Genomic DNA, 25,868 nt, shown 5'->3' on the forward strand with positions numbered 1-25,868 from the left:
GGCTCAAATCAAAGTAAGCAGGGAGAGGAGGAACATTTTTTTAAGACTGGTCTATCCAGGCTTTGATGTTGTGAAAGGATGGGAGCTCCTTGCTTTGCTTTTCTTCAAAGACTTCAAACACACATTCTCTCTCTCTCTCTCTCTCGGGAGGCCTGAGAGAACGTCAGCCTCCTCACGCTCTTGTTTGATTCTGATGATTCTAATGGCTGTGACAACCAAAGAGACCGAACCAAAACAACCACACACTTGTTTATTCGTTGAATATATTATTTTATTTTAACATAATCATCATCATAGTTTAACTTTTAATGTTCCCTTCATTCATTTAAAATGATCACCTCTGAATGTACACATACTGCAAACTGTCAAAAATATACAAACAAATGCAGGCTTGTGCTATAGTCTGGTCAAATGTCTAAAAAACGGTGGCACTGGGGGGAGAGAGAGAGAGAGAGAGAGATAGAGATAGAGAGAGAGAGAGAGAGAGAGAGACATTGAAACCGGTAAAGACATGCACAGCATCATTGTGAGCACCGGTTACAGTGATCCAGGTGCGTGGTACTTCCATGGGATCCTCGTGGAAAAGTACATACATTTCATCATCTGACAGTGCGGCACAAAATGCCCGTCACATATCAAATCAAAAGCAAAATGTTGCTTGTTAATGGAACTGTTAGGCACATCATTGTTTTTTATGGTTTTATATTTTCTGGAAAAGTCTGAGTTACTGTAAATGTAGAATGCTTAACCAAAAACAAGAACCAAAAAAAAAAAAGAGGAAAAAAATAACATACGATTTAAAAAAGGAAGAAAACCGCTTTCAAAAGTCATTTTGGAATCACTGTCATGTTAGTGACTCAACATTGTTACATCATGTGCATGTGCGTGCGTGCGTGTGTGTGTGTTAGTTCACAATTGGGTGCATTTCTGTAGATCCAAGTGGTAATGTGAGTGAGTACTTGAGGTGTTTGTGGGTAGTGGCTGTGATTGGCTGACAGCTGTCCATTCAGATGCTCAGGTCTTTGGGGCTGTCCTTGTAGGTCTTCTTGGGCTCAGGGAGGGCGGATGAGCGACTCGTGTTGCTCTTGAGCGTGCTGTAGTACTCTCTCACCTTAGCCGCTACAAAAGTGTCATCATCCTCTTCATCCTCCGAGTCGTCCCTTCTGAAACTCCTTAACGGGGAGATGTCTCGTCCCAGGCTGCGGGCTCGGTATCGCGGCTCGGGGGAACTGCCTCGGCTGGCGTAGCGCCCATCCTTCTCCGTCCTCTCAGGTGAGCGCCCCCTCAGCAGCGAGCTGTACCTCTTGTAGCCTGAATCTGAGTCTGGGGTGCGCACTCTGGGCAAGGTGTTGTCTCTGAAGGCGTCTCTCTGGCCACGGGATGCCACATCCATTAGCAGCCTGTCCCCCCTGTAGGCTCTATCCATGGAGGAGGCTCTCAAAAGCAGGCTATCCTCCCCGTACAGGCGCTCCTCCCTGTGCAGCGGTGGTAGCGTGGCCTCTCTGTTCAGGCGGTCCAGGGCTGGGGGCTCACGGAGGATGCTGTCCTCAAGAGTGAAGCTGAGTTCAGGAGTCTTGGGTGGCTCCTTCAATACAGCCTTGCCCCCGTTGGGCTTCTCGTTGCTGCGGCCCTGTCTCTCTGGGGAGGTGTACCGGCGGTAAGGCTCTGAGGAATGGGCGTGGCGTCTGGTGGGGGAGTGGTGCCGAGAGCGGTGGGGGGACCTGTGGCGGTGAGGCGAGCGGTATGGAGAGCGGTATGGAGAGCGGTAAGGAGAGCGGTGGCGGCGATGTGAGGAGGAGTGGTGACCTTGGCGTCTGTCCGGGGAGCGGCCATGGCGGTGTCCCCCGTGGCGGCTATCCAGGGTGTTTTCTGCACTGCGCGAACGGCTGTGCCCCTTGTTAGGTGAACGGTGGCGGCTACGGTGGTGCCCGCTGGAATGGTGGCGGTGGCCGTCACTTCCTTTGTCATCCTTCTTCTTGGACGCAGCCTTCTCCGTGGACTTCTTCCCCCTGTGTTTTCCCGTGCTGGTTTTCTTGTTGGGGGAGCGGTGGTTGGAATGATGGTGCTTGCCAGTGCCGGTAGAGTGGCGGGTCGGCTCCTTCTTGCTCCGGGATGGTTGTTGGGGTTCTGGTGGGTAGTTTGATTCCGATGGCGTGTTGGTTGGGGGCAGGGCACTCACTTCCGCAGCGTTTTGTAACCCTGAGGCTGGGTTGGCTGGGCTGATGTCGTTGGGGCTGCCGTCTGTAACAAAATGTGACATACAGACGAGGGCAGGGGGATCAAACATGCATCTCGAGTCATAAATCTCCTATGAGCTTTCACATTAACCATGCGGAATCACTCAGAGATGAAGCTGAGAACATTTCCAATGGAAGCCATTCTGATGTTAATGCCAGCAAAGATGGCTAGTTGTTAGATGGCACAGCAACAGCCAATGAGTAAAACATTAGTGTAGCTTACACGTGAGAATAAAAGGCAGTGACACAAAGGCAGCCAGTGCTTGAAGAGACTTGTTACCCACAACAAACCTGTTCCCAGGTCTACCTGGGGTCACCTCTCTGAAGCAGAATGGGACTTGGCTGGTCAGGCAGCTGGACTGGAGGCTGGTTGGTCAATGTGCTGCATGTAGATGATGCTGCTTGATTGTACTGATTAGCCATGCTCTTTCATGCACGTTCATAATGCCCTAAAAACTTTGTAAATGTTTACAGCAAATAAAATGCTCAAGATGAGATCCAAAAACTATTACTATACTGCATGTGCAGTTTAAAGGTCCCATGGCATGAAAATAAATAAAATAAAGCCCTTTCTGATTCTGATGTCACTTTATGAGGTTTTTTAACATATGCGTTCCCTGCCTATGGCCCCCCAATGGCGATAGGTGTAAACCGAGCCCTGGGTATCCTGCTCTGCCTTTGAGGAAATGAAAGCTCAGATGGGCCGATCTGGAATCTTGCTCCTTATGAGGTCATAAGGAGCAAGATTACCTCCCCTTTCTCTGCTTTGCCCGCCCAGAGAATTTGGCCCACCCATGAGAGAGAGACATCATGGCTTTCAAACGAGCAAAGTGGCAGTTGGTCAAGGCCACACCCCCACCTTCTACCTTGCCCCCCCTCTCTCCTCCTCAATAGCATTTAAAGCTACAGACACAGAAATGGAACATACTAAGGAAAGCTCATTGTGTGACTGGCTCTAGTGGCTGTAATTCTGCAGCAAGGCTGAATTTCGGGAAAGAGACTTCAGATACAGTATTAGGGGACCACTAAGGCCTATATAAAAGCATCCAAAGAGCACCATGTCATGGGACCTTTAAGTGGCATTTTATCAATACGAAGATAATTAAAAGTTATGCACAATTTTACATAAATTTCGCTTGTGTTACCTTAGGGATGTTTATCCGGTTATTCTTACTAAAGATTACAGATTCTTAGGATTAAACTTTACAGTCATTCTAGCCAGTTTGACTTGTAAATACATCTTCAGGTCTATATTTAACTGCAGGAATACAACTACAGCAGAAAACTAGCAATAACAAAGAGGATGTTCTGTGATGGTCTAAAGTAGTGTGACTATCTAAACTAATAAACAAGAACAAACTAACACTCTGCATTTCACCTTTGGACGTGTTACCCAAAGGTTAAATGCAACTGGGGCAGACATATGCATGTAAACAAGTATCCGTAACAGCGGCTACAGCAGCGGCGGTACTGGCAATGTATTTTGGGTGGATGGATTTGTATGTATGGGGTAGAGCATGGGCATGGGTGAGTTGAGGCCACACCACACAGATCAGGATGGCGAAAAAGCGAGACAGAGAAAATAAGACAGGAAGTGGGAGGAAGAGCCAGACGACAGGGGAGGACAGTTACAAACCGTGGTCTGATTTTGGAGGACAGAGGCCTCCCCCATCTTGTCATTTCTCATACATGCAGTGAGATGGGGAACGGCCATCCCTGAAGGAAGACCAGAGCCCAGGGCAATACAGGAAGAAAGGAAGATACAAAACAAAAGAAAAAAAAGAGAAGAGCACAGGGTTTAGATCGCTTGGAACCAACTTGAAGGAAGAAAAGGAGAATTAATTGTGTTGATTTTTTAATGAAAAAAAAAGTGTTTATTTGATCATTGAGTCATTCAGAATAAAGAGACAGTCCAGGAAATTACCCAAACCCTTCAGTGGAACCCATCAGATACAGAGAAAAGTCCTGGAACCAAGCGCACACACACTCAGACACACTAACCCACACACACCTAAACGTGGACACAGAAGCAGCAGAAACCCAAACCCCAAAAATAAAGACACACCCACAACAATAGCGTATGAAGCAGTTTTACATTGCTGACAGAAATGAGAAAAAAAACAAAGAAAAAAACTAGGCAAGAGGTTGTGCCAACTAAAAAGTTTGAATAATGATCCAAAATATACAAGTTCACATGATGTCATATTGGTGCAGGTTAAGACAGCACATTCTTAGCGCAAATAAAATTACATTGACAAACTTTTCAAGACAGGCAAATGTATCTCCACTCAAAAGAAAAGTAACAAAAAGAAAAAGAAAACATTTATGATGACTCGTGACTATCAATCAAAACTGGTCAATACGATTAAAAAAAAGGAACGTTCCATAAATATTATGGAAAATAGACAATAGAAGGGAAAAAAAATCCAATTTACACTTTTGACAAGTTCATGCAGCAATAGACTTTTAGCCATTAATATGTGGCTTCGATCATGGCTCTGTACACGGAACAAAAATACTTGTAAAAATGCCTCTATTCTTTTCATCACTGTACAAAACGTCTATATATTTGGAGCGACTCTTTCTTTTTGAATGGGGATGGGTGGAGTTCCTATTGTCACAGCTTTTCAATTACATTAACAGTGGGTGCAAATAAAATCCATGGATTAGTGAGTAATGTCAAGCACAGTATAGTGAGATTTTCCTTTGAAATGGCAAAAAAAAGAAGCATCAGACTGCCTTTTCTTCTCAATACAGTTCTCACTTAAAACCCTTAAGAGTTCAGTAGCTTACATTCACCTTCAATAAATATCATAAATATGCTTGTGTCACGTCCTAACCAAAGCTGTGAGATGTCCCATTTTATCATGGGATGCAATGGATCAAGTTTTCTTTTCCTCTTAATGCTAAATTAGTGTTTAATGAGGATTTGGAGCCCTCAATATGACTTCTTACTCACAGGAAACACTGATTTGTCACTACTCTGGTTATTCAAACCCTGTAAACAGTTTCTGTTTTCATGTAGCACTGAAATCAGACCCACCACCATTCTGTAAAGTCCCAGCAGAGTGCTTTTGCTCAGTGGCCAGAAGGTGAAAAGTGACAGCGGGATGACATGGAAACTGAGAGCAGGTGACAGCAGGAGGGGGCAACAGCACCCAGAGGAGCAACCTCCACCCCTGCTACCCCCCCAAAATCCCAAAGCCCAGTAGTGACCTCCACCAGAAAGAGACACAAGACCAACCAACCCCTTCCCCCTCCCTGGTGGGTTTGTCCCAGGGATGGGTGTAGGGTCCTGGGAGGGTAATATAGTTCTTTCCCCTTCGACCCACCACCGTCCACTGGGTGTCCCCTGGCTCAGGGCGTGAAGATGGGGGAGAAGGGAATGTTTTCGTAGATTGACCCACCATATTCAGGCACAGAGCCATCACCCCTCTTGAGCACCAGATGGGCACGCCGGCCTCCACTCTTGATGAGCTCGATGGCTCGTGCATGCTTCATGCCCTTGGTGCTCTCGCCATTGATCTCCAAGATTTCATCGCCGACCTACGGAAAGGTAGAAGACCATGAAGGAAAGGGAGAGGGAGGAAGCAAAAGGTGGGAGGCAGAGAAGAGTGACAGAGTGACAGAGTGACAGGTGAAGATGGAGGGGAGAGGAGGTTAATCAGAGGGGAAAAGGAGACGTGACAAAAGCCAGAAGAAGGAGAGGAGACAGCAGAGTAAGGCAGAATGCAGAAAACAAGTGACAGTGGGGAAGAAGAGGAAAGATGAGAGGCATGAAGGTTCAAAGGGACACGATGACAGCAGAAGGGAAGGAAAGGGAGGACAGATTGAGGAGAAGTTACATTTCAAATCTTCCAACAGCAAAAAAATGTTTTCTAAGTCAACAGTTTCCTGAGAGGACAAATTGCGTCGAAAAGCAGCAACTGTGACGCTGAGAGAGGAAAACGAGAGAAAGAGAGAGGAGAAAAAAATCGGAGCCAGAAAAACACTTTTTGCTTCCCGGTTCTTTGCCTCCACGCCTCAAGTTATCCGACAGTGCTGTCTGCGCCGAGGGAATTCTTCTCTGGCAGAATATGGATCTCTCTCACTGACACCTCTCTCTGCCTCACTGAGCTGCTACTAATAATAGCTCTGCTAATAAGGTGCAAAACCACAAATGTATATATTTATATATGCATGTACAAATGTGCTAATACATGCACACCCACACACTTCCTAACTGTAGCGTATTAATATATACCAAAAATTCTCTTATAGCTCGCATTCACAGTATATGCCAACATGCTCTCTGCATATGTCTCGCATGCAAACACAGGCGAGAATCAATTAACCCCACATTGTATATTCAATCAAGCAGCCCAGGGGAAATGCTACTGACTTAAGCAATTAATCAAATTAAAGGTTAAATATTACAGTTTTATGACAGCTTCTGTAGAATGCCACTAGTAGAGAAACGCTGATTAATTAAAATGTACATATTCTGTGCACAGGTATGCTCCAAGACTGCAATGTTTGCCTTGTGTTTTGATACTGCACTCACACAATGAACCTCGTATGTGCTCAAGCCTGGAGGCACCTGTGTTTGTATTCATATATGCATTATGTACATTATGCACAAGCAATTATATTGATAAATAATATTATTCTGATGGTTGTTGGTTTTTTGTTAATCAACAGTCAACTGGCTTAGACTGCACCTAAAAATAGGGAATTACCATATCAGAATCAGTACATAACATCTAGTAGTCAAAATCTAATCACGTTTGAGACAAGTTGTTGTGTTGTCAGTGTAGAAATGTGCAGCACTGTATAAACCCCATTTTTCCCCATATCCATCCAAATGGACAATGCACCCCAGGGGATCTTTTGGGTGGATCCAAAGAATGCTTTAAGCTTAATATTGCTATTCAATGTATATCATTTGCAATAACCTTTATTTAATAAAGTGACTGACTTTTACGCTCTAGTATGGGTTAGGGTTACCGAGACTGTGTCATCTTCTATGTGTCTAAACAGGGCATTATATTTAGAAAAACAGTTGATGATGTTTTGGTGTGTGAATGCTGTTAGTACACTGAGTCCGTACCCTCATCTTTCCATTGCGGACGGCCGCTCCGTCCTCAGCTAGCCTCAGCACGTACAGATCCATGTTGTATTCTCTGCCTCCCCGCAGGCTGAAGCCAAAGCCTTTGTTGTCTCGCTCCAGATCTACTGAGTAGAAGTCAGAATCCTGATGGAGACACAGACCGCACACATGGAAAGAGAGGGAGGGAGGAAAACACATTTGTATCAAGGTTTATGATTAAGATTTGAAGTGTGTGTGTGTGTGTGTGTGTGTGTGTGTGTCCTTTGAAGTGGGATCCTATTTCAGGAGCATGGGACAAATGCCACCTTCAGGAAAGTCACACCTATTTATTAGGTGTGCCAGACACTGTGGGGGTGTGTGTGTGTGTGTGTGTGTGTGTGTGTGTGTGTGTGTGTGTACATGCATATGCACTGCTGTAAGGATGCTGAATTATTGATGCTTTGGGCTCTGGGTGGACAAAGAGAGAGGGCAAAGATAGAAAGAGAGAGAGAGAGAGATAGAGAGAGAGAGAGCGCGAGAGCGAGAGAGTGACCGGGCACCACAAGGACAGGCAGACAGCCACAGCAGCTCCTGTCTTCACGCCCTCCTAATCTCCTCTGCTAAGGGATCAATGCTATCTGTGCAAGCCATCTCCACACCACCAGATTAATTCAGCAGTGAACACAGTGGGCTGAGGGGTTACTTTGAAAGCAAACAGGCTTTTCTTAATGCAGGGACTCCTGATAACGCCAGCAGGTGGACGATAAAGGAATAATAAATAAATAAAAATGCGCTTTGCTTGTCCTTGGGAAGGTGGGTGGGTGGACTGGCAGGGGGAGTAATAGGTGCTAGAACAGCCTGATGGATGTGCGAAAAGACAAATGCGGACATGGTTAGGAAGTTGACTGGATGGAGCGTAGATTGCTGGGTTGTTTGATGGAGACGTGAAATGGACAGATGCGTGAGTGAAGCGACAGGTGAATGGATGACCTAAATGGAGTGGCCTTCCTTACCTGAGCTGAGACTTGTGTAGGGGGTTGGGGAGGAGGGCCTTGTGGTGCTTTAAATTCAAACGATTCCTGTTTTGGTTTGGTGTTGTTCCTGAGGCAGAAAGATCAGCAGTCAGTGTCAAATATTATACATTATATAATAATCTATGTATAATAGGCAGTTCATAATAAATGCAATCTGCATATTTTTGACGCTGTCTGAAAAACATTCTACTGCCTTTTTTAAGGACATGATTTGGTTTGACTTTTGTTAGGAATTTAAAAGCACAACAACTCAAATGAGTATCATGACACAACATCCCAAAGGACAGCACTTAAAAGCACTACTGTAAAAAAACACTTATTTCCAAAGTGGTCCTCGATGGAAACAACAACTTTTGTTTTGTACAAACCACTCAATATCCCAGTGTGCCCCTTACCTGGCCTCAGGAGCAGCCTGTTGCTGAGGTGTGTGAGTGGTGGTTATAGTGGCGATTTTCTCTGCATTGGTCAACAAAGACGCATTGGACGACTCTGAGGAGGGTGAGAGAAGGCAAGTTATTGCTTCTCATGTCAGTCATTTGTCACACAGTTCAAGAACCTTTTCTCACCCATGCAAATATAAAAACCTTCTCGCTACATTGAGTACATTTTTCTGACATTTGCTTTTTGCATACAGCTTCTAATTTAATACATTATAATTTCTATAAAAGAGTAAAGACTGTGTGATGGAATTATATCCATATTCCACATGTGGAACATTTTCATTTTTCCGTGTTTACATTGGTGTCCATACAGAAGTTGGCAGCTACAAACATTAGCTGACCTACAGGGAGCACCGGCAGCTCCAGCAGCCTCCTGGCTTTCTTTCTTTTCTCTTCACCACTTAGCCAACATCCGGACAGCAGAAAAACACAGCGCTTTACATTTGTGCTATCAATCATTTTGTCGTGCTGCTTGTAAAATCTCCAAAACGTGCACAGTACATCTCACTGTGGACTGAAACTCCTCCTGTCTGCCTCTGAATTGTCAAACAGGAAACACGCACCCTTGCAGCCTCTTGGGACATAACATCTCCTGGTTAATCTGTCTTTTATCTTAACACTAGTTCAGTCATTTTGTGTTATCAATGAATCATGCTGGGCTCTAACGACTAAAACACACCATTACATTACTCTTGCCACATAAAGAAACCTCTCTTCCCCTTAACAACCTTATCCGTCTTGGCTATGTACAGGTATCCTTTATTTGAATACAACTCTCCAGTCTCTTCTTAGTCCCCTACTCACTATTCCTCTCACGGCCAGTTCCTCTCTCATCTATTCATCTCCTCCACCTCCACCAGTCCCCTTGGTCCCGGTTGGCTTAACTCTTCTATTGCCCAGCTGCCCACGCGGTACAAAGTCAACCAGGCAAGCTGCAGCGTGGGTGGGGCAAGCATTATTTTGGACTACGTTTAGGAGAACCTTCTAGTTCTGGGTGTACGCGAGTGAATGATGAATCTTTCAGCCCAGTCCTCAGCATAAGGTCCGTGCTGCATCCACGAGAATTTCTGGCAACAACAATCTCACATATTTTCTGTTGCTCATTTTTCACTTTCAAACCCTCAAATTTGTCCCCGTAAACCCTATCCGCCCCTCCGTCTGCTCATCTACATAACCCACTCCTTCCATTCTGCTGCCTCTCTCCATTTAATCTCTCTACTCAAACTGTTTTCTGTCTGGAAATTAATCTCTTTCCGTTCTGCTCGCGACCCACTGCCTCTTTTCTCCTCTCTGGCACAAAAACATTCACGGCGCAAAGAAAAAGCAGTGAGCTGTTTCTGTAATTTGTCTCTGGCCCTGGCAATATGCCCTTTCGCCCTGAATGGACCAAGTTAGAAAAGAGAGCAGGTAAATTCACAATGAGAAATTCAGGAGAGGGAAAGAAAGGGAGGAGCAGACCGGGAAAGTAAGGGAGAAGAAATAAGAGAGGTGGGAGGGCTGTACTACACAATATACTCCAGGTTTTGCAAAAAAATTAAAGGCACATCATATCACCTCAGGAACGTCTGTCTCCCTTTTCGTACACAATAAGAAGCAATGAGGTGTGTTTGGTCTGCGCCTCTAGTCTATACTGCAGAGACATAAGCTTTGATGAAGGCATTAGCAGTTTGTGTGTGCATTGCTGTGCACCAGCAGGAACAGTTCTGTTTTTCTTGTCATTGCAAAAGTATTGAGCATCAGTCGCTAAAACACAATCAGAGGTGATTTCACTGGAGAGGAGCTGAACCTGATTTCACCTGGGAAGAACCTCTTGCGGTGGTATTTATGTAAGAATGTTTAGATTGATTGATCCAGACAAAAATAGGAATGCTCAGTCATTGTGAAAACAGAGGCAGAGAGAACAGTCACTCACAACTTAGAAACACAAGCCACAATCTTTCCCTGTCACTCTCTCTGTCTCCATGTCAGACAGCGTCTGTTTGTTTGACACATGCACATAAACCAGAACTTTCCGATAAAGCATGTCCAGTTATTTCTCTCTGACGCCTTCTCTCTTGCTCCCTGTGTCTTCTTGGCAGAGCAATTTTGGCTCGCTGTTCTCATCAAGTGTTCAAAGGGAAAAAAAACCTCTTCATCTATTAAGAAGTGAGCCAGAAAGCAACGAGCGGCGGACAAATAGCTCCAATTTCTACCAGTGTGCAGGTTGACAGGGAGTATCGCCTTCCTCGCACACACACATACACTTAATTAAACAGCATTTGTGAAGCATGCCAGGGGGAACTGTCAGCACAAAGCAGTGAGAGCTCTCAGCTGTACCACACAGCACAATGTGCACAAACTTTTCCTTAAAACACACATATACAGAGGAAGTTCTGCATCTCTCTCTCTCTCTCTCTCTCTATGTATCATGGTATTTTAAAAGTGCGGCATGCCAAAGGCATAAGCGCAAAAGCTGGGAAAGTTCCCAAATATCCCCAAAGAAGCAGTTCTGTCAACACTGCAGGGAAAGTGAATTGTCCTGCTCCTCAAATATACCCATAATAATAATAATACGATCAATAGTTTAAGATTGTATAGTTTGACTGCCATTAATGTACGATTGAGGAAAGCCACTTGCAACAATCTGCACTTCTACTTAGACAACCTTCATGAACACGCTCTTGCTCAATAGTTTGGCAAAATATGAATTTTTGGCTCAAGGCTACTTACTGACTGTATGTGATATTGTCCGAATGTGTGAGTTGACAATATCCCCCACTGTTCTGAGCACCTTTTAGAACACTGAGGTTGCACTCTGGCAACAGTTTTTCAAAGGAATAGAGACTGTTAAACAAAATCAGAAATCATAATAAACTATTCTGTAGAGTGGACTCCTTAACTGTCACTCTCTACTCACCGTCTCCAGGAATGATGCGCAGTGTGACGGTGTTCCCGGCCTCCTTGATGAGGTTGACGATGTCAGAGTGGGACTTGTTGGTGATGGAGCACCCGTTCACAGCTAGGATGCGGTCGCCGACTTTCAGCTTCCCGCAGCGGTCTGCTGGGCTCCCTTCGATGATGCGCCCTATTTTGTGGGGCATGGCCACACATGCATTGCCAGCTATAATCACCATTGTCATGTTGTGATGTGTGATTCAGTGTATGTGTGTGTGTTGTGTTTAAAGTGATGTTGGATTGTATTTGAAAAGAGAAGGGAAAAGGAGGAAAGGAGCAGAAAAAGAAGATCAGAAGGTTAAGGGTTAAATCCCCCGCCAACAGCCAGCAGCCAGCTGGTAACTGAGAAGCCACAGTAACTGAGAGAAACTGATCAGAAAAGCGACAGAACAAAATGAAAGCATTGGTATAGAAAGGCAAATGTGTGCTCTCCAAATACATCACTGAAGCTGTTATACTGTAGTTCACAAGCCTTTTACTGTAAAATGTTTTTTTTTTCTCCAATGATTGGAAAAACTAATCTACCAAAGTGTTCGTCCTCTTGCACCCTTTCTGTCTTATCCTCCTGTTACACGTAGAGCTACTCTAGCACCACATTTCTAAAATGGGTATCATTATTATATTTGCATGAGAGTCACTCGGCAGTAGAAAGCTAATAATAAAAAAACTGTGTTGTGTCATCTGCATTCCAAACACCTGCACCAGCAGAAAGGTGGAGACGACAAACATACATCAGAGCTGACATCGCACCAACTACCCTAAGGTCTCTCTTTCTCTCTGTCTGCAGTCTGACATCAGTCACTGCAGAGTATAGGAGCGTACAATAACTCCTTCCTTTCTTCTTCATTATTATTCATCTCTCCCTTCAACTGCCTTCCTCTCTTTAATTCCACTACAAACTTGTCTAACCCTGACCTCTTCCTGTCTTTTCAACTGAATCTAGCTGTAAAATATTAAGTGGAAAGTAGATGATGGAGGGACAGAGAAAAATAGAGACGGAGGTTCCTGTGGCATTTCTGAACAGAATAAGTGCTTCTCCAAATACTAACAGTATGTGTGGACTGGCTTTATGTAGCCAAATGGTTTCTATTAGATTTTGCATGTCAGGTCAAATCAAATAAAGCGTTTCTGCTGGCCCATGCTTTCTACTTTGGCCTGTGAAAAGGAGCTTTGCCACTTTGTGAGCCAACCTGGAAAGCTGAGCATTTCCCGGCCTTTTCAGTCCACCCACACCGACAGAGATAAGAGCACAGAGAAGAGGGGAATGCCATAGTGGTTTAGGCAGGAAGCTGTGGCAGTAGGGAAAAGAGTGCACTGCATAGAAAAGACACTACTAGTTTGTAAAAAAGCAAAGTAGAACCAGCTTTATATTTCAACAATACAATGATTCCTCTATCAGCTATGTGATGCAAAATAACCTAAAAAATGTAGACAAGGTGATAATGAGTCAGCGCATCATATGTTGTAAAATAAATACATATTATTCACACTGATCATTTTATTTATTTATTTATCCTGCTTGCAGCGCTCATTCTCATTAAGTTGTCATGCTTTTAGTGCCATCCTGCTCGGCCGAAGCCATTTAGGTTGAGCTGAATAATACAAATGCCTTATGTAAGACCCACTTCACTTGTGATCAATTATGAATGCCTTGTGTGAGTGTAGCAGCAGCTGCAGGCGAAGAAAGGGTTTCAGTGTCTTGATTTGACAGGCTTAGACGAAAATGAGAAAGAACAATCAGTTCTCTGAAGAGAGTTGGTATTGATCTGGTTGGACTGTAAATAGCCAGAATCGGTGCTGGTTGTCAGGCTATTTAGTGTTCTGTGGTTTTATGGATGATACAAAGGCAGCCCATAAAGAAGATAGGAAGATAAAAGGCCCCGGTGATGAAAAAGCTATAGAGTGTGTTTCATGTTTTGCTGAGTAGAACTGATTTCTGTACAATCAACAATTGCGTGTGAAGATATTTAGTTACACTCGTCACAGAAAGGTGTGACAGCTCTTACCGAAAGTGGTGCCAGCTTCAGGCCGCGACACCGATGAGACAATGACAAAACCGAATCCTTCGTTCTCGCCGCGGCGGATCTCTACGTCATAGGGCTGCAAGGCGGAGGGGGCGTTGGAGATGGCGTTGGGGGGCTGAGAGGAGGTGGTGGCGACTGCCGTAGCGACCACAGCGTTACTGCTGCCTCCCGCCCCTCCGCCCCCTCCCCCGCTGCCGATGCCGGAGGTGGAGCCGCTGCCAGAGCTCACGGTATTTAGGGAGTTCTGGCTGCCCTGTGGGGTGCGCTTCCCCATCTCCTCCGTCAAGCTGGGCGCCTGGGTGCTGCTGTGGTGGGAGGATGCCGGCGAGGGGGGCACGTCTCCCTCTGCTTTAACTACAGATGACAGAGGAGGATAAGGTGAGAAAGATGAACATATACAGAGAAGGGTGATAAAGGAAATGGTGTGGAGAACGAGAGAGCAGAAAGATTTATGGAAGAAATGAAGAGAAACAAATTGTTGACAGGGAGGTGGGGCAGAAGAGATTGAGGAGATGACACAAGAGTGTTTGAGAAGAGAATTAAGACAAACAGATTAGCATTAGACCAGACATCGTTATATAATAAGTTCCGGAGATAATAGAACAAAAAAAGCAGAGTAAGAGACTGCTGTATAATAGGGCAAGATATGACAACACAGCAAAATGTTGCATCATGTGTGCAATCTGAGAAAGATTGTAAATAAACACAGACAGTTTTCTCTCCTAACACAGCTAGTTCATGCTGATATGATAAAAGACAAGCTGGCAAGACACCTTGGGGAGAAGAGCCTCTCCAACAATCTGTCCTCTGATCTGTTGTGAACAAAAGATGAACTAAAGACATATCTGGACATTTCATTCCACATTTCATTTCCTGTGCAGCTGCTCACGGAAGGCGCCTCATATTCTCGACGCTCTGAGGCAGACGGGGGAGCAGCAACGTACTAATGTATGTCTGCTGACAGCAGGCCGAAGGTTGACCACCCTCTCCATCATATTTATGGGCCTTTCTTTATCGCCTTCCGAGGAGCAGTGTGGAGCTGAGCAGAGCAGTGAAATGGCAGTGATGGTGGGGGGGCGTGTTTGCTAGCAGTAGCGGGCGAGCGCTTCCAACCAATACACATCCAGACTAATGCAGAGTAAGGCGACCACTGCACATAGCAAGCAGGTCCCCGGGTCCCTGATGGAATTGTGATTAAAATAAATGGAGCCCTTGGCGATGTGAAGTACACATAGTGCTTTTCATGCCGATATATGACTTTGTTGGCGAAATAGTTCGTTAATTATATTCATAAATTATAAAATACACTGCTGATTTAATATGAAACGCAATTACTGACATGCTCAAATATGTAAACAGCAACTACAAGGAAACAGACACTGTGATTATCTATCTATATTTATAGAAGCCTCACGATACGATATCATCAAGATACTTATGTCACGATACGATTATGTCCCCAAAAGAAAACTTTGTCAACATCTGTTATCTAAAAAGATACATTGCTCTGTTTGTTCATCTCACTTCAATTGTATTGCTGCAAAATGAGATTGTCAAGCAGACAAACACCAGCAACACATATGTAATAAAAGATAGATACTTGGTGTCTGTGTATCGATACAGTACTGCCAAGGAAAATATCGCAACACTATGCTGTATTGATTTTTTTCCCCCTACTCCTAATATTTATATATGGATATCTATATCTATACAAACTGTATATTCAGTATGAGTGGATGAAACATTGACTTTTAAACCCCTCAGCAGGTCTCTAACAAGCTAGGCTGCTGATCTTTATCTCTCTTCCTTCTTACCGGTGTAGTTGGTTTTGCGTCGCACAGTGAGGTTGACGTGGCCCTGCTTGGCAGCTTGTTGCATCAGCTGCACCACAAGTTGGTGGGACTTGCCCACCACTGCTGTGCCGTCCACGCATATCAGTTCATCCCCGGACCGCAGGCGTCCGTCCTCGTCTGCCGCACCATACTTCACTATGTGGCCGATGTAGATCTGAAACACAAACAAAATAGATAAAGGACACTTGTGAGACTGTGCTCAATAAATCTAGATCATGTACAGATAGGCAAAGACTGCCAAAAGGGCAATATCTTTTTAGATTTCACACATGGAAGGAGTTCAAACAATGCTTTAACTGAGGGGAAGGCTAACCCTTTCTTAAAAAATTAAGAAAGATACTATACTATAGATATACTATACGTACATGCATTAAATAAGAATTCAAAGATGTCCCAACTTTTACAGCAGGCATTAAGTTGGCATGCAGTTCAGGTCTGCTACAATTTAAACAGCACTATTACGTCTTTCCTCTTCTTCCAAGCCTGCTACAGTGGTCACCCCAGCTCCAAAGTAAATCATTATTTCTTTTACTTCAAAAAACGCAGTGCAGGCCAGTGAATAAGAACAAACAATGTTGCCTCTTTAAGAAAGACATGGTGTGTGTACGGGATGGGTGGTTTTCTTTTTACATTGGTCAGATCAAAGGGATACTGTGCTGTAGAAATCACTGACAGATAAATAGAAAAACTGTAGATGCTGCTCAGACTTGTGCTGGGAATGTAGCGTCCATTTCATTATTCAGGTTACTGAATCTTGTCAGTTGTATGATAGTATACACTTCACACACAGATGAAGTGAAAATTTAGGACATTGAAAAGCTAACTAGAGAGAATCAGCTGTGAGAGATAAAAAGAGTGTGAGAGAGACTCACCGGCTCTCCTGGCTCGTTGCCTCCTAGGATCCTGAAGCCGAACCCTGTGTCTTTCCTCCACAGAAAAATGTCCTGCTCCTGGAAGTCTGGAACTGTAAAATTAACAGAGCGCCATTAACATTTCTGCATTAATATCAACAGCCTGCACCAGTACAAGAAGAGCTCAGCCCTAGTATACCTACCTCAATATCACCCTATTCAGTCAAAATACCATGGTTGAGCTTTGTCATAAAGAGGACTGCAGAGAACGGTATGACCATAATGGATGCATCCATTGTTCTAAGGTAATCACACCCCCCGTGTGCATATGTCAACATGCAAAAATGTATCCCCCCAACTGTTCCAAGCTTTGTCACTAAGATAGCACTTTTGCACAAACAATCTGTCTGGAGGCTTTGGGAAAAGAACAAACATCTGATCATCAAAAGGTTAGAAAAATATCTATTTTGGGTAAAGAGCATAGGTATCGAGCTTAAATAAACTATCAAAAGCCAGACAGGCTGCCAAAACAATTCAGAGCACCCTCATTCATTGGTCCCATAATTAGAAATGATCAGGCTGAAATTCCACTCTGAAGTCTGAAATAGTATAATTTTCTTTTAGCTTTTTTACAACATTTTCAGTTACCATCCCATGGCCTGGACATTTCTATTTCAATGGACTACACTGTTTCTTTCATGAGTGATGTGTGACATGCAACTCCATTTCTACTCTTCCCTATGTTGAGAGCACTTCCCACCCAACAGAGGTACTAATACAGGCTGGAATACGCCATATATTATTTAGTATGGCTAGTTCACAGCCCACTCCCATCCACAAGAGACAGAAATGTGTGTGTATTAGTCAAAAGAAAGGTACTGTGCTATAAAAGAGGCATTACACTGCAGAGAATGACAGCTCATGGTTCATGTAGCAGTGGAGATGGAGGGAGCCTCAGGGGGCTACTGGTAGCCAGTAGATAGACGGAGCGAGTGTGCATGTGTGTGGCCTCACCTTGGTGTACACATGAGCTTCTTTGCTTTAAGTGTGCGTATACTTATTCACATATTCATGTTATGTGCATGCATTTGTATGGTCACAGCTGTGTTGTACCGGCTGACACACATGCACCTCTGAGTAAACTCCCAGGGAGATTTCCTTTTGCTTCAACATAGGCCACTGCTGCCAAGGCCACTGAAGCCACGAAGAGGCGTTAGGGTGGCAGAAGGCATAAACAGCCTGCGCCCAATCTGTTCCATCAGTCAACAGCTGAAATCCCTGCCATCCCTTCTAATCTATCACAATGTAACTGTGGAGGAACTAGGAGAGAAAGAGTTAGAGGGTTAACTGTCGCAATCTGCACCTGTACTCAGCGGGGTCACACCCTGCTCCTGTCGATTAATAGATCCATAAGTGATCCCCGCAGTGAGGCAACTGGGCGTGAATCGATCAATATTTTACAAAGATGGACAGAACTGTGGAGAGCTATGTGCGAGTGCTACAAATAACAAGCACGGATGGCTCAAACAGGGAAGGAATTAAACTGGGAACATGTTAAAACTAGACAATAATCAAAACGAAGGCCAATGAAGCACGGGCGATCCTTTCTGGCCCCAATTTTTTTGGGCAGGTAAATGCTGTGTGAGTTTTTGGGGTGGATTTATTTCTGTAAATGGAAATCATTCACCACATGGTGTGTTTAAAGACCTTGATCTCAGCAGAACTTTTCATTACAGCGAATGTCGCGTAGAGAAATGCCTTTCCCGCAGCTGAGTCTTGAGCCCTATGGGATGCACACAGCAGGATTTTAGGATGAGAGCTCAATGTGGCGTGATTTACACCTGCTGATACAGGTCAGCTGTCCTCCCTGTCATTCTCTCTGTGCTCCTCTCTACTTTTCTATACGTCAGAATCCCTTGATCTCCCAAAGCTCGACCTTTCTCTTGTCCTACGATTTCTCTTTCATGTCCCATTTCTGTCCCTTCCCTCTTCATTATCCTTTGTGCTCTCCTTGCAGTCCTCCCATTTGCACTGAGCAAACTGGCTTAGACAATTTAGAAAACCCCTGTTAAGACTCCTTCACCTTAGGACAGGTATGTAGACACATCTCCCCCTTAGTATTGGTTTCTTTTACTCTCCATCACTATTCTTTGTTTCCTTTTTAAATCAAACTATTGTCCTCTCAGCCCTTCACGGCAGCTTGCCAATAGGCATCGGCACTCCTAACCCACGTTCAGTCCTTCTCTTTACATTCTTCTCCATAGGCATCTAAATAATGAAAATCCTTGATAAGTGGTGCCTGGGAAAGCGATTAGATGTTCTCAGCCCTTACATTTCTCTTTTCCTCTCTTGTTTTTTTTTTTTTTAACTTGACAGTGGATCTGAGGGTTATTCTTTTTAATTGGAGCTATCCCTTTGCTTTGGCAAGGCTAGAAAAAAAGGGGGGTATGCAATCCACTGACATCCACTCCACTATTGCTGCTAATTATACACCCATGTGTCTCTTACGGGAAGTCTAGTGTAAATGGGTGTCAATGGTGGCAGTGTCGACAACTGGACCACAGTGGAACCTACAGTAGCTTTTAAACATCTGGACAAAGAACATGTGGGAGACCACTGCTTCTAATACTGTTTGGAAATCAATACTTATATTAAATAAATACATTTATTCACTTACTTGTTGTGAGTTAAATGAGAAGATTGATACCATCTCATGTCTGTATGCTAAATATTACGACAGAACCAGCAGGCGAGCTAGCTTAGCTTAGCACAAAGACAACGGCTAGCATAGCTCTGTCTAAAGGAAAACTAATCTGCCTACCAGCTTTAAAGCACAATCTTACTAATTAACATAGGATATCTTGTTTATTTAATCTGCACACAAACAGAAATGTAAAAACTGCTTTAAACAAAACAAGGCTGTCTGTCTGTTTCCTTCTGTGTGAGGTAAGCTAAGCTAATCGCCGGCTGACTCTAGCTTTTTTATTTAGTGCACATATGTCAGTTGCCATTTGATCGTCTCAAGACAGCGAATAAGCCTACACCCCAAAATGCTGAACTACTCTTTCAATTTCACATTTAAAAAAAAAAAATACATTTAGTTGACTTTAATGTATATTCTACAATGCTATTTCCATCCTTAGTTAAATGTAAATGAGTGAATAAGTGAATATACTGTATGTGAATATAAACCAGTTACTTACATGCACAAGACTTATCTCTTATCCCAAATCTTGCTCCAAAACGTGCAGTACCATTTAAACACACCAAGGGTCTCCACTGAGCCAACAGCCCCATGCAGCCCTCATCCAACCGCCACCAAAAATGTATATACTTACGCCTACTTTCATACATGCTCCTGGACTGGGCCCAGATCTTAAAGGGGTCCGGTTTTCTTTGGATGGTCCCGTCTGCTGGGGAGTCCTGGGGCGGCAGGCCTGGCAGGGGCTGAGAGGGGGGCGGGGGAGCGATGCTCTCGCTAAGAGGGGGTGCCAGGGACGTGTGCACGGGGGAGTCTGTGTGGGTGCTCCGGTGGCTGGAAACGCTATGCTGGGAGCTGTTCTGGCTGTCCTTTCTCGACAATTGCTGTTGGAGAAGCAGATCAATATCATTTGACAACTGAAAGGCAGCTGTGTCAGTACACTAGTGAACATGGATGCTGAACTGGGTGTGACAGACTGGTAGGGACGGGGGGAAAAAAGGTTACTGCATGCTCAGCAGTGGAAAGACAAGGTTGGGTTGTGGTTTGTTAAAGGGGAATCAATGGGATGAAGATTAGAATACAAAGGAATTTTGGATCAGAGATCAAAAAGATAAAAGATTGCTGCTCCTTGGTGTAAAAGGAAGCAGGACCTAAGAGTGAATATTGTCAATAATGCTTGTGTTGCTACTGTATTCAACAAAGAAATAATAAACCTGTTTTATTCAGATATTTATTTTAGCATACAAAGGGAGAAAAAAACCCTCAATGGTTTCTCATGATTAAGTCATTCAGCTGTGGGAGAAACAACTGTAGCTCAATTTACAAGGGTACATTGCCTATTCCTTTTGTTAAACAGAGTGGAATGTATTAAAAAGGAACTGCATCCCCTGCTGCATATGGAAATATATTCACAGTGAATAAAGCACTTTGAGGTTTGAAACAAAGGGAGGATTTTACTGGTGAAGCCAGAAATGTAAAACTCTCCATAAATTGCCACTGGCCCCTCAATAACATGGGCACTTAAGCACCTGCTGGAGTATTCGAAGGGAGCGGTGCTTAAGCATGGTAGAGCGCACACAATCCAGAGCTCAAGTACAAGTACGCTGCAAGTACAAGTAAAAATCCTTTCCATGACCCTTGTCACAATACCTTTCTTTACAGTCCCAACTTCAACATTACTGAAGGGAAAGGGTTACTGACAAAGCATGAGAAAGATAGGAAGCTATTTTCAGACAATAAGATTAAATGACAGCAGTTCAGTCTCTTCACATCATGTGACCTCCCAGTACTTCGGATGCGGTGGACAAAAATACACCAGGAAGGGGCGGAGGCAAGCGGCTCATCTGTTCTCAAATATCAAAGTGTTTGGCCTTCAAAGTGCAGCCATGTCTTCAATAAATCCAGACTCATTACTCCCTGAATCAGCCCCACACACCTCTGCAATTCATGTTTATATTCATCACTCTTGTTAGACATAAAAGAAGCTTCACACTTTAGCAGATATTAAGTCAGAGCCGTGGTTCCAGGTGGAATCCTTACTCTACCAGCGAGGAGTATAACCTCACTGCGTTGTGTGGAGTAAAAATAAATGGATTTATATAATTAGTCACAAATGCTGGCCTTGTTTGGTGCTAAAGTCACACCTTAGGACTGACCGCAAAATGTTTTTTTGGTCATTTTCATTCCATCGAATGAAATGGTGCCTCCATTAGCCAATGCGGCAGCATTCTCTTGGGTTTCTCTCTCAGTTTGATGTATACAAAGTGAAATGTATCAAATGAAAACAAATCTCTTGTTCTTGATGGATCTATTAGATTTGACCTTCTGCAGTCGTTGTGTTCTTCCTCTGTCCGCTGGGACTGGTCTAATACATTGGTTTCTGCTGCTCCAATAACTTATTAAGGAGAAAGAAGATGGGAAGGAGGGAGGTGGGGCTGGGGCAATGAAAACAAATCCGTGCTGCTTCCTCAGACTCAGCTCAGTCCTGCTTTGCCACCAGCAGGCCATGCATTGATGCATCACAGCAATAGCAAATCATCTTTAGTGCGTTTTGTTGCACCCAACCAGCCTAATACAACCAAACATTATGTTGAAACATCATGCATAAACACTAGGGGTGTCGCGATTCTCAAAATCTTCGATTCAATTTGACTTTTGATTTTAAGGTCACGAGTCGATTCTCGAATTAAACATGTTCTTTTCAGCAGTGATGACAATGGCCGAAATATAAGCCACTAGATGGCAGAAGGGTACCTTACAAGAACAGTTTTTCAAAATGAACGAAGTGCAATTGAAATAACCACTAATTTAACGAGATGCGCTGGAACGCACCATGGAGTCCCCTCAGAGCCTACATGCTACCTTCGTTGTTTGTTTACATAACTCACTCACAGGGAAGGCAAAATATTGCCTCACCGGTGACTTCAGTGAAGCAGGAGGATTTTTCAGTTCTGTTGTTTCTCCATTATTGCCAACTCCGGCAGTGTCCACAGTGTCTGGAAAAGAGCAGCTGCAGGCTACTGGTAAGCGTACCCTGTGTCTTTAGCTGCATGCTAGCAGCCAGTAAGCTCCGCTGTGTCTGTTGTTTTTTTCTTCGGACGTGCACAAGTAAGCGGGGGTGAAGAGAGAAAAAAATACTTGGGAAATTGTCGATCTTGCTTCTAAATTTTGAGAGTCGAAATCAAAAGCTCATTTGAATCCATTTTTCAATTTAAAATCAAAACTGTGACACCCCTAATAAACACTATAATCATCCTCAACGTATCACCTCTATTATTTGCTATAATAATGCTATATCATCACCATTATTATCTAACAAATTACATACCCAGCACCAATAAGCCTACCACTACACCTCATTCCCCAAAACTTTCCCCCCAGCTAAACAACATCACATACCATCCTAGTGTAATCTCTGTATGGAGGAGACTGCTCAAAACCATCCTGCAAAACAAAATTGACAAACACATGTTTAGTCAGACAGTCAATAGGGTCCCTTCATTAATGCAGCAGATATCACAGGATCAGGCCGACTCTCAGCTGTGATCCTACATTCAACTCTCACACTGCAAGCTTAGCACCCTGCGTGATGCGATCATCAGCGTGTTAGCAACCCAGCTCACGCTGTGCATCAAAGCCCCTCATCCAAGCCCCCTCCAGAGAGGTGGGGGTGCTGATGTTTAGCTACAGGGATCCACCCCCGCAAAGCACAGCATCTGATGTTGACCAAACAGACCCACAACACCAGCACAAGTTACACCTTACAGAGCAGAGTTAAAGACAAGGTAGAGAGGAGTGGCGGTGAAATGAAGCCAAATATCCTTATGACAGACACACCATGTAGATAGAGGACAGAAGAGGGATGGACGGATGGGAGAGGACAAACATATAGAAAAAAAACAACTACTTACCAGTTTTGGGCTCTTCTTTGCAGGTGCCACACCTGTGAAGCCAGACAGAAATGGGAAAAAAGAAAAAAAGGAGAAGGTTACCAATGTAGTTTTACTATATCGTCCATGTTCAGAAAAAAGGAGAATGCAAAAAAAAAAAGAAAAAAGAAAGAAAGGAATCACAAAAGCTAACGCAGACTCCAAAACAATGTCACAACAGTGCTCATCTAGCCCTCGTCTCCTTCTCCCTCCTTTCCTCTCTTTCCCTGCTTGGCTCCTTTGCTCGCCCATCCGCGGCTGGCGTTTGGGGGGGGGGGCCGCGATCTATCTGCATCACTGCCGCGGCCAGCGCTTGGCTTGCATGGTGCAGCCGAAGAGTGGGGCCAGCCCCAAGGGCTAACCCAGCGCTCGCAAGAGCCTGGCTACCTGACGGTGGAGAACGCATGTCAGCGAGTGTGTGTTTGAAGGAGGAAAGTGAGAGTTAAGAGAAAAGGACAGAATCCTGGAGAGCAACTAAGCCAGAGAATAAAGAGAGAGGAGTAGAGAGGAAAAGAGCGAGCTGTGCTCTGGAGTTCCTGGCCGTAGCATTACCCATGGAGAAGGAGTCCAAGATACTGAACATTAAATTATAGGCAACCGTCAGTTCCCCTCTTACTGAGACCATCTTCCTGAGTCCGCTGAGCGCCGCGCTCCGCTGTCGAAGGCTCCAGCATCTATAGGCAGTTGTAGCGTCCTCCCGTCTCTCCCTTTCCTGCTGTCTTTTCCTTTTTTTCCCTCTCTCTCTCTCTCACACCTCACTGCACACTGTCCTCCCTCCCTTTTCTTCACTCAGCATCACCACACACCCTCCCTCCCTCTTTCTCTCTCCCCTCCATCTCAGTCTCTCTCCCACCCCCACATGCTGGTAAACATCCACTCAGCTGGGCAACACAACACAAGGGCATCAGGCGGCTTCGTGCGGCGCTACCCAACACAAATCGAAGTGTGCTTAAGGTATGACAGGCGGGTTTCTGCTTGAGTGAGCAGTGACCAGAAATATCATTATCGCAGAGAAGCACATAAAGAAAGACTGACGGATGACTAAAATGCTAACACAGCCCGGATCTAGCCAGGGGAAATTGCTCCTTATGCACATCACTGCCCTCTCCCCCTCCCTCAATCCCTCCCTCCCTCCCTCGACTCTGCATGAAATAAACAGTTGTGTGAAGTTATGGAAATGAGAACGGGAGAAGGAATATATGAAACAAAGAGAAAATGCAACACTCGCGTTGTGTATTTACCTCTATAATATTCAAAATGCAACAAGCAGTGGAGTACGAATCACACACACTTCTGACATACAACAGGGGTGTGTAACACAAGTAAAGCATGAGTGAGACCAGGCGGTGTCTGATCTAAGAAAATGGGCCAGTTTTGTGTGTCAATCCTTTAGGGAAACATAGAGGATAACACACACACGCACACGCACACGCACACACACACACACACACACACACACACACACACACACACACACACACACGTCTTCTTTATCTCTCAGACATCTGGGTTTATTCACAACCGACAGCTCCAACTGTGTTGCGTCTGCAGCTTTTTTTCTTCTCTCCATCCTCTCCCTCCCCCATCATCCTTCCCCTCTCCCCTTTTTTTCAATCAATAGGAATCATTCATTCAGGAGCACATAGCAATCCCCTAAATCAGACACGGACGCAGATGCACACTGTCAATCCCGATGTATTTTCTCTGGGCTAAGCATGCTGTCAGTCAAAGTGCCAGGCTGGCGTTTGATTATCCTTCATCTATCAACTACAACTGATCTGCTGCTGCTGTCCGTCAATGTCTCTCAGCACGCTCTCTCTCCAAGCACTTTGATCAGACACACTGATAAACAGAACAGACACACCCGTGAAAGCAAGATACAGACTCAGACACAGGTCAATTCTGGTCTTGGCAATGCACTGTACTTTTTGAAACTGTACCTTGGAATCTATATATGCTTTACTGTAAAAGCAATATTACTAATTGAGATATTAATTAAAGATGTAGAGCTCAACTAAACTGCCTTGATAGCTGTTGACAAATGAAGCAAAACTGTGTGCAGGTCAACACTACATTGGTAGACAGAAGCAGTGTGTGCAGTGTGTGAGTGTGTGAAGCACCACTGTGTTTGAAGCTCCCAGATCAAAAAGTATTGTGGGCGTTTGGGCCAATCTCTAGTACTAATTACATACAAGAGGGAGAAAACAGCGGTTTTGGACAGGTGGGAGATCTCGGCTGGCCTGAGTGAGAGAGCGCCAACTAAATCCTCAGTGCCACCAGCTCTCAAATAATGTACCAGGAGCGCTGTAGGGCCCCCCAGCTCATTTTATTATGCGTACTAAATCTTAAAATTTGTGGCAGAAAATGCAGTCTCAACCATAAATAATAGGACTGCTCAACCTACGGGGCACTAAATTTGTATAATATGTGGTTTTTATGATTGATATATCAACTGATTATTGTGAATTCCAATGAAGCCAAAATAATAAAGTATTCAGTATATATGAGGATTGCAGTAAAACATTGTATTGAGCTTGACAGAATAATACTAATAGTTCTTGTTTTACTGCCTGAGGGAAAAACTCCATGATTTTCAGTGAACACAACTTGTTTTTCTGTGTGACAGCCCCACAGCTGGTTAAGTCCCAACAGTTTGGGTGCATGAAGACGGTGTGTGGTGGACTCTTTTGCCAACACTGGAAATAAGGTGTGGTGGAACACAGAACACAGCATTTACAATGTGTGAACTGGAAAGATGAATACTCCCTAAATACGTTCCATTTTGGAATAATTGCAT

General features: G+C 44.2%; 1 protein-coding gene across 10 annotated transcripts in view; it reads right to left on the reverse strand.

Moving 5' to 3' along the window:
• Window positions 1–249: 249 nt before the first annotated feature.
• Window positions 250–25,868, reverse strand: part of magi1b (membrane associated guanylate kinase, WW and PDZ domain containing 1b) — a 155,863-nt gene continuing 130,244 nt past the window's right edge. For 3 of the 10 annotated variants that reach the window (XM_036001808.1, XM_036001806.1, XM_036001810.1), the window contains 12 exons: window positions 23,054–23,085; window positions 22,542–22,586; window positions 19,780–20,026; window positions 16,463–16,554; window positions 15,552–15,744; window positions 13,720–14,091; window positions 11,676–11,879; window positions 8,735–8,828; window positions 8,319–8,406; window positions 7,327–7,470; window positions 5,645–5,783; window positions 250–2,241 (listed from right to left, as the gene is read on the reverse strand). In XM_036001808.1, coding sequence (XP_035857701.1) covers window positions 1,007–2,241; window positions 5,645–5,783; window positions 7,327–7,470; window positions 8,319–8,406; window positions 8,735–8,828; window positions 11,676–11,879; window positions 13,720–14,091; window positions 15,552–15,744; window positions 16,463–16,554; window positions 19,780–20,026; window positions 22,542–22,586; window positions 23,054–23,085 — 2,885 coding nt within the window. In that variant the 3' untranslated portion in view covers window positions 250–1,006. Of the gene's footprint in view, window positions 2,242–3,550; window positions 3,954–4,079; window positions 5,784–7,326; window positions 7,471–8,318; window positions 8,407–8,734; window positions 8,829–11,675; window positions 11,880–13,719; window positions 14,092–15,551; window positions 15,745–16,462; window positions 16,555–19,779; window positions 20,027–22,541; window positions 22,587–23,053; window positions 23,086–25,868 lie in introns of those variants that run through there. The other 7 variants (XM_036001812.1, XM_036001807.1, XM_036001809.1 and 4 more) reach the window with 7 other exon arrangements.

This window comes from Sander lucioperca, chromosome 6 (assembly GCF_008315115.2).
Source record: "Sander lucioperca isolate FBNREF2018 chromosome 6, SLUC_FBN_1.2, whole genome shotgun sequence".
In the NCBI taxonomy this organism is placed as follows: domain Eukaryota; kingdom Metazoa; phylum Chordata; class Actinopteri; order Perciformes; family Percidae; genus Sander; species Sander lucioperca.